The sequence below is a fragment of the Helianthus annuus genome, chromosome 6, assembly GCF_002127325.2.
Source record: "Helianthus annuus cultivar XRQ/B chromosome 6, HanXRQr2.0-SUNRISE, whole genome shotgun sequence".
Lineage (NCBI taxonomy): Eukaryota > Viridiplantae > Streptophyta > Magnoliopsida > Asterales > Asteraceae > Helianthus > Helianthus annuus.
The window spans coordinates 99,322,281-99,336,257 of NC_035438.2; the positions used below are offsets into that span (position 1 = coordinate 99,322,281).

General features: G+C 33.3%; 1 protein-coding gene across 1 annotated transcript; it reads right to left on the reverse strand.

Moving 5' to 3' along the window:
• Positions 1 to 5,670: 5,670 nt before the first annotated feature.
• LOC110927302 (basic blue protein) lies at positions 5,671 to 7,572 on the reverse strand. The gene is made up of 2 exons (XM_022170964.2): positions 7,339 to 7,572; positions 5,671 to 5,988 (listed from the first exon to the last, which is right to left on the reverse strand). The coding sequence occupies exons 1-2, from the start codon at positions 7,514 to 7,516 to the stop codon at positions 5,786 to 5,788; spliced, it is 381 nt and encodes a 126-aa protein (XP_022026656.1). The 5' UTR covers positions 7,517 to 7,572; the 3' UTR covers positions 5,671 to 5,785.
• Between the last annotated feature and the right edge of the window lie 6,405 nt (positions 7,573 to 13,977).

Here is a 13,977-nt window from a genome sequence, read left to right on the forward strand (position 1 = left end):
GTAGCTTACAAGTTGGATCTACCCGCAGAACTGAATGGAGTTCATGATACATTTCATGTATCAAACCTGAAAAAGAGTCCAACTCAGGAAACAGTTGTCATTCTTGCCGATGAAGTTCACATTGACGACACACTCCACTTTACCAAAGAACCTATTGAGGTTACTGATTGGAAGGTTAACAAAACGCGCAGGAGTAGTGTTAAACTCGTCAAGGTTCGTTGGAATGCGCGTCACGGCCCAGAATTCACTTGGGAACGTGAGGATCGCATGAAAGCGAAATACCCGCATTTTTTCCCAACTCCCCTGCTGCTAGTAGCAGAGCCTAAAATTTCGGGACGAAATTTTCTTAACAGGGGGAGAATGTGACAACTGTCAAAAATCCAGGTATCCGTACAATTTAATTAACCATGATTAGTGCTTAATGACTGTGCTTAATTACAACTGATGACTTAAACTGCCTTCTGATTACTGCATCATACTTACATGTGCATCACATATTACATAATTTCACATCATTTTTACATGCAAACTTTAGTGACATAAATGATGCACAAAGCACAGCTAGCACAGCTACCACAGCTAGCGGATAACTCAGAAAAATGCTGACGATGTCAGTACATAGACAAACAGTGTTTTGAGACCCTGTATGGGCCAGAGACTAAGTTTCACACTAATATGGTGTGTAGGGAAGTAAGGATCATAAAACTGCTTCACTAGGTGATAGTTTAAGTGCCGGAAAGTGCCTAAAACCCACTTAAAGTGGTAAATTTGGCATATTTCAGCAAAATTCAACAATTTAACAAACTAGTAACATGCAAAAATATGGCAAAATGGTCCTGAATGCTTTCCTAAGTGTCAGGAATTAAAAGTGTCACAAAATGGTACTTAAAGATCACTAAACGGAATAGTTTGACACTTTAACGAACCAGTATCTAACCGAACAACCGGACATTACCCGAAACACCAAAATTATACTAGAAACATTGTTTTAATGTTTCTGAGCTAGTTATGATCCTCGAACACCCTAACACACTGTATAACATCAAATACACATAAACACTAACTAATATACTTGAAATCATAACTAAACACTTAACTAACCATTAAAACCCAACCAAGATACCCCCCCCCTAAGTGGACGGTCACTTATGTGGCCCCGCTCCAAATCTTCCTTGATCTTGCTTGGATTGGCTAAAGATTATGTTATGTACTTGAGGGACATTCTAACCAATGGATAAAAGCCTAAGTGTGGGTTATAAGAAGGATATGAGGGTCATAATCATCTACACATAATCACCACCTTCTTCCCCTTCTCCTCCTCTCCTTCTCGGCCGAACACCTTCACCCACACCACCACCACTTTCATCCATCATCCATTCATTCCAAGATCATTCTAAGGTGTAAGGAGCCATACAAAGAAGCTTGGTACTTGTGGATCTTGAAGGACCTTCATCATTTGTTATTATCCTCCTCTTTTGTCATCATCAGCATCAAGTATTCTTCCCTAGCCTTGTGCTACTAGTAAGGCCCTTATAAACTCTTGTTACTTCATGTATTGATGGTTAAAAGATGATATACATTGTTAATCTTGATGAACGTTAAAAGACATATTCAAGAATCTCTAACATAAGCTTATAAACATATGAAATCTTGTTGATTTGTGATTATTTGCTTCTTGTTAGTGATGTTAGACATCATATGGAACCTACTAGATTGTGATTAAACACATGATCTAGTAAGTTGATGTGATCATCTTGTGAAAAACCAAGATCATCATGCCTTATGTTTACATGAACTTGAACAATAAAAGTTGTTTTCATGTGATGATGATTTAAACAAGATACAGTCTTGTGAGTGGATGATTTCTAAAATAATTTTCTAAAGAAACCAAGCTAAATCACAAGATTTGTATAAACATAGATTTTAAAGAAACTAATCATGTTTCTAGTGGTGAAATAGGTATAAGAACACTTTGTTTACAAGAAAAATTCAAAAGAATGATTTTTGAAAAATCATCTAACAAGTTGTAAACACTCAAATCTTTCAAGAATGGGATTTTTAAAGAAAGAAACACACTTTAAAGGGTAACTAAGTCTACTAAACACACTACCAAGTTACTACAAGTTTTTATGAAAACTCAAGTTCATGATCATTATGTAGATAGCTTTGTTGTAGCTCATGGTAAGTGTAGATTGATTGTTGATTGCTTATGATGATATTTGAAAAGAAAATGATATGCTTAAATAGTATGGACACCTCCATTTTTAGGGGAAACTATGGCGAAATTTTCTAAAAATATAAACACTTAGAAAAATATTTTCTAAACAAATGTTTACAAGTGTGTTTTAACTATGGTTTTCAACATAAACTTTGCCATAGATTTTGCTACAAAAATACAAGTATTGGAGGTTGGTTTTTATAAATAAAAATGGATAAATATGTATTTAGAATATATATTTACACAATGTGTGATTATTTGTATGCTTGGTGTATTAGTTATATTATTTTAGGATTTAAAGTAATATAACTTAACAAAATACCAAGAATTTACAATCCAAAATAATACCAAAAATCACAAGGGATAAATATATAAGTTACACAACTTAATATTGGGAAACCGAACGAAAACTTAACTTATGAAATATTCTAGAGTAAACCGTTACAAATATATTTTTGGTAAATATTATTTTAGACATAAGAACATGAAAATATGATTTTTGTAAATATTACAAAGTTGTATCATATTTTTTACAAGGAGAAAATATATTATTTTTGGAAGTAAAAATATATTTTCTTAGTATATTTAGAAGATATATGATTTTTGGGAAAAATATATATATTCTTGAAATACATTATTTTTGACAAAATAAGTTTATATATATTTTCTAAAGTGGGACTTGAAAATATATTATTTTGGAATTTCAAATACAAGAGTACGAAGATACATGTATAAGATACCCCCCATCCTTGGAAAGGAAATACGAAAATAAATACTTGAGAAGTATTATTACAAAATATTGTTTAAAAAATTATTCCAAAATTAAATATATATTAAAGTTAAAATAATTATTATTTTAACAAGGAATTATAACTTGGAATAATATTGAAAATGTGAAAGAAACGTAACTCAAAAACATAAATACTAAGGCAAGGCACGACCCGTTCGTCTAATAGACATAGTATATTGTAGGGAGTCGTGTTTGCTGAGGAGATTTGGGTTACGAGTACTGAAGACGCAAGACAGTGAGTTCATGTCCCCCTTTTCTTTTAACTGTTTTCAGTTTTATAACTTCGGGGGTGAAATACATGTTACAATTGTTTACAAACGTTTTATACATGGTATGATTTAGCTAAGGAGGGTTACTGCTTGATCATGTGAAAGTTGGGTATAACACTTAAGGCCATTAATCCTCGTCGTAGGACCTAGGGACATGAGTGACAGATCTATTTGGGTGTAGCGAGCCCACACCCATGAGGACCAGGGTGGCCCATGTGGTGACTATGTCCACATACAAATGCCGTGGTAAAATTCCGCTAGGTTTGAGTTTTCCTGCACCATTTCACACATACCATTGGCCTTGCAAACCATTGGTGATCTGTTTTTCCTTATTGCTACATACCAGGGACATACATACTTACAGACATACTTAAAAGGTTTATTCATACACAAACACATGAACTCGCTCAACTTTTGTTGATGTTTTCAAATTACATGTATTTCAGGGAACTAAGTGGATCTGGCAAGTGTTGCATGTTTTCAGGCTGCGTCATGAATAAAGGATGTCATCCAGAGTCGTTTGGGTTTAGGAGGTGTATCCTATTCCTGGACGGGATACATGTTTCTAAACCCGGTTTTATTTAAGGTCTTTTGTTGAGTCTTCGTGAACTCATTTAAACATGTTGTGGTTTGTAACTTAAATTTGGTGTCGATGTTCCAAACAAGTATGTTGTGGTATTTTCTAAACTTAATGAATGGATGAACATCTTATGGTTTTTATCATATAGCGTTGTTATGATTGAATGCTATGGTATTAAGAAAATCACACCAATAATCACACTTCCGCAAAAGTCAGAGTGTGACATGTGTTGTGTATGGGAGGACGAAGAATGAAGAGGAGTTGTGTGTTTGTTTGAGATGGAGAAGAAGAGCAGGGGAGATCTTCACCATTGGATCATCACGTAATCAATGGTTAGATGCAGCTGTTGTTGGCTCGCACGGATCGTCACCATTAGCAGCGACGCGTTTAGCGGCGACACTCGACATTAGCAGCGACACTGGACATTAGCAGCGACGCGTGATGCTGTCGCCACTAATGCCCGGCATCACCGCTAAAGATGTCGCCTCTAATGGTGACTTTTCTTGTAGTGAGAATCGAGAGTTATATGGAGGAAAATTATGGAAGTCTTTTTATTTAAATATTTAAAGATATACATATATCTTTTATTTAAAAATAACGATTAACAATTGTAATCTAATAACAACTTCTCCATAATTATCTCATAGTTAAAACAATTACCTCTCTTTTTCAACTATCTAAATATTAATGCTATAGGGTAAGGTTCATTTGAGAACCACCCTTATTGCGAGAACAACAAGAATCAATGTGAACACAACAAAATAAACCTACCCCACCACCACATAAAAACCTAAACATCCACACCTCCCATAAACCTAACCCCCCCCCCCCCACACACACACACACATTCCACTCAAGCTAAATGCTAAAAACTAAACCATAAAGCTAAACCAAAAAGTTTTTTATATTAAAAAAATTGGGTGTTTTTAATTTTTTTAAATATTTTTGGTTGTGTTCACACTGATTCTCGCAATAAAGGGTTATTTATAACGGATCCTTATCCTAACACTATGTTTATATATATATATATATAATATTATAATTAACAAATTAATTATAATATTACATCCGGCTCTATGTAATTATTCTAAATAATTACCCGTTTATTTTATTACGTTTATTATTTCCTGATCCGGTGATTAACAATTAAAACACCGTTAGTTGTTTGCCTAAAGTGTAACTTTTTGGGTCGTGCTTTGACGGCAACGTTGAATTTTAATCAATAATTGAACATTATATTAACAGTATTGACCGGTCTCCGGTTTGGTTTCTATTGTTTTTCCTATCCTTTTTTAACCTATGAACAATACCCCTAATAGAAACTGAAATAAAAGTAACAATGTCTTTAAAACTCATGATACATATATAGGGTAAAGTTCATGTGCAAATAGCCTTATCGTACAAAGCGCGCACGAAAGCCATGAAAAGGTAAAAAAAAAATGTGGTGGCATTTTCGTAATTATTTTACCCGTAATTACCCTACAAGATCAAAATTACCCTACGAGATCATTTATAGAGTAATTATGATACTTTATAAAATTACACTACAAGATTAAAAAATTACCCTATAAAATCATTTACCCTATAAGATCAAAATTACCATACAAGATAAAATTACCTTACAAGATCATTTGTAAAGTAATTATATAATACCATGCAAGATCATATGTAGGGTACTCTACGAGTAAATAATTATAAAAATATCACCGTGTTTTTTTTTCTTTTCCATGCCTTTTGTACATTTTGTAAGATAATTTTGTAAGATAAGACTATTTGTATTTGATCTTCTAACACATATACGTCACACACCATACAATATAACTTCCGAGTGGATTTTTATTAATGAAACCACAAGACTCGTAACACATACATAATATTCTAGAATTCGCGGTTTATTTAATTTTATTTTTATAATTATTTGTAAATGTTTAAGAAGCAGAGATTTGAATCTTCATGCCAGCACCACAGTGACCAGGAAGAGTACAAATGAAGTTGTTGAGACCCTTGACAAGCCTAATTCGGTCTTTTCCACTTGTGTACACCTTTGTATTTCTTGGAGTGGTGCTACACTTATCATACCCCGCCTTATTAACTGCCACCACGTTATGTGCTCCTTTTTGGTAGCTGAAAACTAAACACATGATTAAAAAAAAATTAGTATCACACTACTAGAAAAATGAATGACAAAGTAGAATTAATTACTTAGTTAGTCCCTGTAATTTGCACAAAATAACATACTTAGGTACTAATAGTTTAAAATCACATTCTAGGGTATTAACTTTTCATTTTGTAACGTTTGAAGGTATTAGGGGTGCAAACGAGCCGAGCCGAGCCCGAGCTTGACCAGGCTCGAGCTCGATTAACTTTATGTGAGCTCGGGCTCGAGCTCGGCTCGGGCTCGACTTGTTTACTATCTATTAATTAATATATTAAATAAAAATAATATAAATAATAGACTTTTTAGGCTCGTGAGCTCGATAAGTGAAGCTCGGGCTCGTTTACTAAATAAGCTTATTTTTAGGTTTGAGGTCGGCTTGTAAACAAGTTTGAATAAGCTCGACTCGAATCGGCTCGTTTACACTAAGGCTCGACGAGCCTAACGAGCTTCACATGCGAGGCTCGAGCTCGGGCTCGATAACAGACGAGCTTTATTTTAGGCTCAAGCTCGGCTCGGGCTCGATAAGGCTCGACTCATTTCGAGCTTTTTCTCGAGCCGATCTCGAGTAGCTCGCGAGCCGCTCGGCTCGTTTGCACCCCTAGAAGGTATTAACATTATTTGTAGGTTTAAAATCACATTCTATTAGCACCTAAGTATGCTATTTTGTGCAAACCACAGAGACTAACTATGTTAATACCCTAGAAGTTAATACCTCCAAATGTTACAAAATGAAAAGTTAATACCCTAGAAAGTGATTTTAAACTATTAGTACCTAAGTATGTTATTTTGTGCAAACAAACTATGCAATTAACTCCGAAAAAGTATATTGTATCCACATAAAGCAGAAAATTCAAAAACTTTATATAAATAAATAGGTGATCCTATTTGTAAGTAATTCTTTACCCACACCATGTTTCCAGTAGATTACCCAACGATAAAACAACAACCATATCCAATAAATCCCATAAATAGCAAAGCTACTCATAGGGATAGAGAGACTGCTTCCAGAAAGACACTCGGCTCGAAAACGACCAGCATACCAACACACCAAGTCAAAGAATATAGAAATAAGAAGTCACCCACACCCACCAAGAAAGTGATCATAGTGACACAATATAATGTAAATCATATATAATAGCATGCATACAACATCATTTGGGTATAAACACAAACAAGGCAATCACTGGAAAAGTCCCTTAAAAAGTAAGAAAAATCTACTTCCCTAAAATACACTTAAAACCTTACTACAATATCGAAATTACCCAACGATGAAACATAAATAAAAGACGTAAAGTAGTGAATAAAATGATGTTGTTAGCATACCAAGGACGTCGCCAGCCTTGAACTTTTTGCCTCTTGACCAGCCAGAGACGTTGAAGGACCAGCCACCGCGGCCGCCAACCACGTAAGTAGCGGCTTCAGCTACCTCGCAGTGAAGCGACACCGCAAGCAGGCAGAGCACCGCCGTAGCTACCACCGCACTGCCTCTTCCCTGTGCCATAATTCAGTCAAAGAAGTGGGTTGGTGTCAGTTTCACGTGTTTTGTTTGTGGGAGGTTGGAATGGATATACATCCTATTTATAGCTAAAATACTTACTTTTTCGGTTTAAATAAATTGGAGAATTTTTCGGATAAAGACCACATTCTTTTATTAGAGTATATAAATAATGGAAAATTGGTTTTACAACCTTTGTCCCGTTGGTAAATAATAATCTTATCTACGTAATTGTTATACAATAATCCTACCTATCAACATGTTGGTACTCAATGAACTTCCGTTAATTTTTTTTAACTGAAGTTAGTTTTTAAGTTTTATTTATTACACAAACAGTCTCTGTAGTTGTAATTTACTAGTTTTAACTATTTTAAAACTATGGAAAATTGGTTTTTCCAACCTTTGTCCCGTTGGTAAATAATAATCTTACCTACGTAATTGTTATACAATAATCCTACCTATCAACATGTTGGTACTCAATGAACTTCCGTTAATTTTTTTTAACTGAAGTTAGTTTTTAAGTTTTATTTATTACACAAACAGTCTCTGTAGTTGTAATTTACTAGTTTTAACTATTTTAAAACTAGTAAATTACAGTCCCTTGAAGTTTTTTTGTTTTATAAAATAGTTAAAACTAATAAATTACAACTACATAGACTTTTTGTGCAATAAATAAAATTTAAAAATTAACTTCAATTAAAAAAAAAATTAACGGAAGTTCATTGAGTACCAACATGATGATAGGTATGATTATTGTATACCAATTACGTAGGTAAGATTATTATTTACCAACGGGACAAAAATAGGTTTATTAAAAACCAATTTTCCTATAAATAAATTGTGTTCATCTATTATCTTTATAAAATATGTTGTTTGAAGATGTCTGCAAAATGTAAAATACATAATTGTGTATATTTGTTCGTTTTATTTACAAGTCATTTGTTTAACCTTTTTCATTTAGATCTTCTGACTATTTAAACTCTTTTACAAAATTATTTATTTAAGTTTCTTTGTGTTCATCTATAAAAAAAAAAAACTTGATGAAGCCCTTTTTAAATGATTATAAATCTACGAATATGATAAATGTGTACATTTAATACCAAGATGTATTTTACGTAAAAGTTAGTTGGTAAAAAAATAACTAAAAATGTTAAAAATCTACCAATGTATCATGATTTGTGAATAATGTTTTTGTTTTTTTGAACGGCAATTTGTGAATAATGAATGATATGACATTTATCTTACTGGATTTCATTTTTATATACTACAAAGAGTAGAATGAACAACTAATAAATACATTTCTAAATTTTAAACTAAAAGATTCAAAAGGAAAATCTAAAAGACGTCGAAGGCATTTACAAAGTAAGCGTATCGTTTAATGTTTTAACATTACAATTACTAACAACGGTTTTTTAATTTAAAATTCTCAATAACCAGCCTCTCTGTCTCGTGAAATTTTTTATATTTATCTTATCATCTATTTTACAATTAGTTTTTTTTCTATAAATAGGATTTTGTATGTTTTTATTATAAATTACTAACAATGCATCTTTATAATTGTTTGATACGGATCGCTAAATCCATAACTGTAATATTCACATCACATTCAAATTGCATGATGAATTAGGTTATGTCAACATATTCATATGAACAACATCAAAAAAACATTCCATAAGGGTGGGCGGGCAACACTCGAGTACCCTAATCGGGTACTAGTCACTGATCGTAACACCGTCACAACTCTCTCGGGCACGCTTCGTGTCACACCCTAATTTCTCTGTGTGCCCGGACTTGGGGTTTATGCGTGACGATTGATAACAGATATTTACATATTGCACAGCGGGAGTCTTGGGATTATAAATTATTTATTACAAGTACAAACGTCCGAAAAGTTCAAAAATAATTATACAGACCGAATGTACTAAAAAGATCCACAGGCGGATCGGAATAACAAAATGAATATTAAGACTACTAGGTCTTGCGTGAAGTCGCAAATTCCAATATGCTTAGACCGAGCAGCTCCAGCCTATTACGTATTTGCTAATAAACTTGCGCTTAGCCTTTTGAAAGTACGTCAGTTTTCACTTTTCACTGATAAATACAATTAACCGACACATTTTGAAAATCTTTTCAAAATTATTTTATACCATTTGGTATATCATTTTATAAATAATTTGTGACAAAGTGATATCTCTTGTTACCAGTTTTATATGCTTGTTAATATATATGGGGCCCGAAACTAAACTCCGATACATGATTAACCGACACACCACATTTTCAATAAAAATATAATATAGCATTAGCGTCTATCAGGTGTATGCCTACACCACGCGCTTAGGTCGTGGCCACTTGCAATTATGTGAGCCGATGATATCCAGGACACGGTCGCATTAACCTTCAATATTTAAGTTATCAAGCAAAACGGATTAAAACGGGTTATTTAAATTTTAAGCATTATTCGCCCATGATTTAATACCCGATCAAGCGGCTAGTGTCGTATCCCAAGCCCGTATAGGGAAAATAGGCTAAGTGTATTTACCTGCGCTTTTCGTTACAAATCAAGGATGCTAAAGCACAGTCGTAATAAAAATACCTGAACACAGGCGTAATTTACTGGAGGCTCCTAGGCTAGAATGGACGGAACTATGATCTGTTAGAACGTTAATGGGTCTTATTCAAGTCATTTGACTTGGACCGGTTAATTTATAAGAATTATGTACGGTTCGCTATATTAAGCAGAGACTGGATAGAATGTTGTTTAAGCCCTTACGAGTACAATGACCCGTATAATACGGGTCTAATAACCAAACATTCTGATTAGAACTGATTTGGAAAGGTTTTGACCCGATTCGGCTAACTTATATAAACTATGCTATATAAGTTAACCGTACGCGCATAGGTGGCATCGGGTGGTCAAATGCGTCTATGGTAAGTCCAATATACCAAAACATGTTTATTATAATGTTACGTCAGTTTCAAACTCAGATTACATGTTTATTATGTTTTAAAATCATTCTATGCGTAAAAGGGTACTTTGGGCATTATTTAGGCATAATATGTGGACTTTGCATAAAACCCGACAAATGATATGATCAAAAGATATAACTCTTAGAGGTTATTCCCTACAATAATACAATCATATTACAACTTCAAATCAGTATCTAAACTATCTTAAACAAGTCAGAATCGAAAGTCAAATTAGAAGTCAAACTGTTTGACTTTCGGTTGCGAACCGAGCTCTAAGCAGGAAATGACGGGTTGGACATGATCTAACATGTCCTAATATGTTATATAAACTTTTATAATTTCAAAAATTAAAGTTCCGATACTTAGAAGTTCATTTAACGTTAATTACAAAAATCTGCGTTTTTACTTTTATTTAATAAAACTTTGACCCGTCATTTGACCAAACTTAACGTGATCTTCAAAAGGTTCCCTCATAGGGGATTAATGTCTGCATCATTACGATCACGTAGCCATGTTCAATTCGAACATTGGCTTGACCAAAATGATCATAACCAAAAGTTAAAGCAATAGTCAATTTGCTCGACTTTCGGCTAAGAACTAGCCTATAAATGAAATAAGATTGAACGAGAACACTTACAAGTGTTCAAGGGGAAGATTAAACTCAAGAGAGGAAGCATCTATAGATCTGAAGTTGCTCCAAGAAAAGTTAGAATAAGAAAGTGAGAGGTGCAAGTTAAAATGGTGCATAAACACCTCTATTAATACTTGCATAAGGATCACTAGATGTTGCCACATGTTCACAAGGCTTCCTGATGTTGGACTAGTGTCTAGTGAGGTGGAGGAAGCAGAGGAAGTGTGGCAACTCGCGAGCAAGGTGGCAAGAAACAGCAGCTACAGCTGCCAGCTGCAGTCTGCTATCTGCAAATCACTTACAGACCGTAAGGGTAATGGCTTACGGTCCCTAAGGACATTCAGCGCCCACAGAACCCTTGCGGTATGTAAGGACCTTCAGTGTGACACCCGACCATTTTAGCCTGTACCGTACTAGTGTGACACGTGTAATGAATGAATAATAACAATATTTTATTAAATATGGTGTTAGTATGTGGTATTTAATGTGTTGGAAAAAGCCAAACTTTGTTAAATATTAAGTTGGCAATAATAAGATAAACGCTTATTGCGTAACGAACAAAATGCAAAACGAACGTCGGTGACCGCATGGTTAATGTTAAAATCCCAAAAATATTCCGTTATGATTAAAATTCTATTCTAATTATATTCGTGAAGAATAACTTATAAACACTTAAAATCCCTATTTTGCAAAATTTAAGCGCATACTGCGCAATACCGCACACACACTACAAAATACAGACAATGCAGTCAGTCTAGGCAAACAAAATATTGTTCAACAATATTATGGCGAGTTAATCTTTATAGAATGATAAAAATAATTTTAAACGCCTTAAAACGTAATAAAAAATGCGAAATAAAATATCCGGTAGCCAGTTAAATACCTGTTTTTGGCCTAAAATAATATATATATATATATATATATATATATATATATATATATATATATATATATATATATATAAGTGTATGTATATGAGAAGTAAGTGTGTGTGCATGAAGGTGGCGGCACATGGGGTGCCCACCTCTTTGCCTTCTCCTTCCTTTTTGCCATGTGTGGCCTAGTGGAACATAAGTAATCATTTGCACACCTTCAATACATCTCCATATTACAAACCCAACACACACAACAACACTCACTCTCTCTCTCTTGAATCTCGGCCGAAACCACCCCCACACACCTCCATTTTTAAATTTCAAACTTAATCTTGAAGATCCAAGTCCATTTCAATGTGTTTCCAAGTTGTTTTGAGGATTCAAGAGTGATTTCAAGGTGATTTCAAGGAAGAACAAGCTCCATATCATCAAACTTTATCAAAAACCACCAAAAATCTTGAAGGTATAAACTTACTTTTAAAACCATGTTCTTGATTCTTGGTGATGATTATGATAGTGGAAGGTTTCGCTTGATCTTGGAATTATTCACAAACTTGAAACTAATAACAAATGGATTTTTAAACAACATAAAAATGGATATATGTGTGGCCGTGAGTGTGTATATATGAGTTAGAGGTTGTGTTTTGATTATTAGTTGATTTATGTTGATGTGATTCATGAAAAGTTGATGCATGCATAATCAAACCATGTTATAAGTTTGGTAGCTTTGCATGTTGTACATGAAGCTTAAAAAGTGGTAAATTATGTGAAATTGTGTGTTATATGTGCCATGCATGAAATCTGCACTATCATGAATATAACCATCATTTTATTCTGTAAATAATATGTGTTGTGTTAAATATGAAGTCATGACGACCTAGGATGGTTTCGGTAAAGTTCGGTACAAGACTATGCGTTAAAAACGGTAAAAATCGGCTTTTAAAGCAAATTTTGCAAAAACTGTTTTAAAACAGATTGTAAACTGATATTTTTTACGTCATACGTGACTTCCGACGCCCGAAAACGTTACCGAAAACGTTAAAATACATATATCTCAATGTACGCGAAAACGGATTGTTCACGGGTAAACTTTATGTTTAACAAAGTGATATGTGAATATGAGTATGAGTAATGTGATATGTTAAGTGTAGACATGATAATAGAAATTTAATACTATGCTTATGCGTTTGTGCGATTAAAACAGTAAACTACGTTAAAAGTCACATTATGTGTATAACTTATGTGTTGAGTATGAAAATAATGCTTGGGTTAACTTGATGAGTTATTTGGTATTTAAATGCTTTGAGAATGATAAAATGCATAAAGTGATGAAATATGTGAATTATGATATATGTCGAATATGTCCGTATATATATATATATACATAAATATATTACGAAGGGCAAATCAAAGATATATTGTATATAATTGGACGTAATAACGGATATAACATTTTGAGGGTCACCAATAAAATCGTTCAACTCGCAAAAACCTTAATACGTATATATATGAACACATATACATATACATATATATATATATATAAACGTGCCAACATAATCAAAACAAAGATTTTTGAGAAAACTTAGAGTTATGTGAAAATTCTAAGTGTTGAAGAAACTTAGATGTTAATAGAATAATTGGTTATTAAATAGTTTTTACTCAAATTAGGACGTGTAGATCAAATTGAGGGATTGCGAATAATATAAAAACGCACCCAAAGGTGATTGTTACAAAACCCCTTTTTTACTGTTTTATATATTGTTTTTAGGGAAGAACACACCTTTAAAAGGATAAATATATGTTTTTGTATAAAGTATGCCTTTTTGTATTCTAAAATATATTTTCGTGAAAAATATGATTTTTAAATGATATGATATGCTTTTGAAGAAAACATGATTTTGGAAATATGATTGATTATAAATATGTTTCAGGGAGAAACAGAGAGAATGCGGTGTTTTAGGTAAAAACGATCGTAAGGATTAAAAATATTT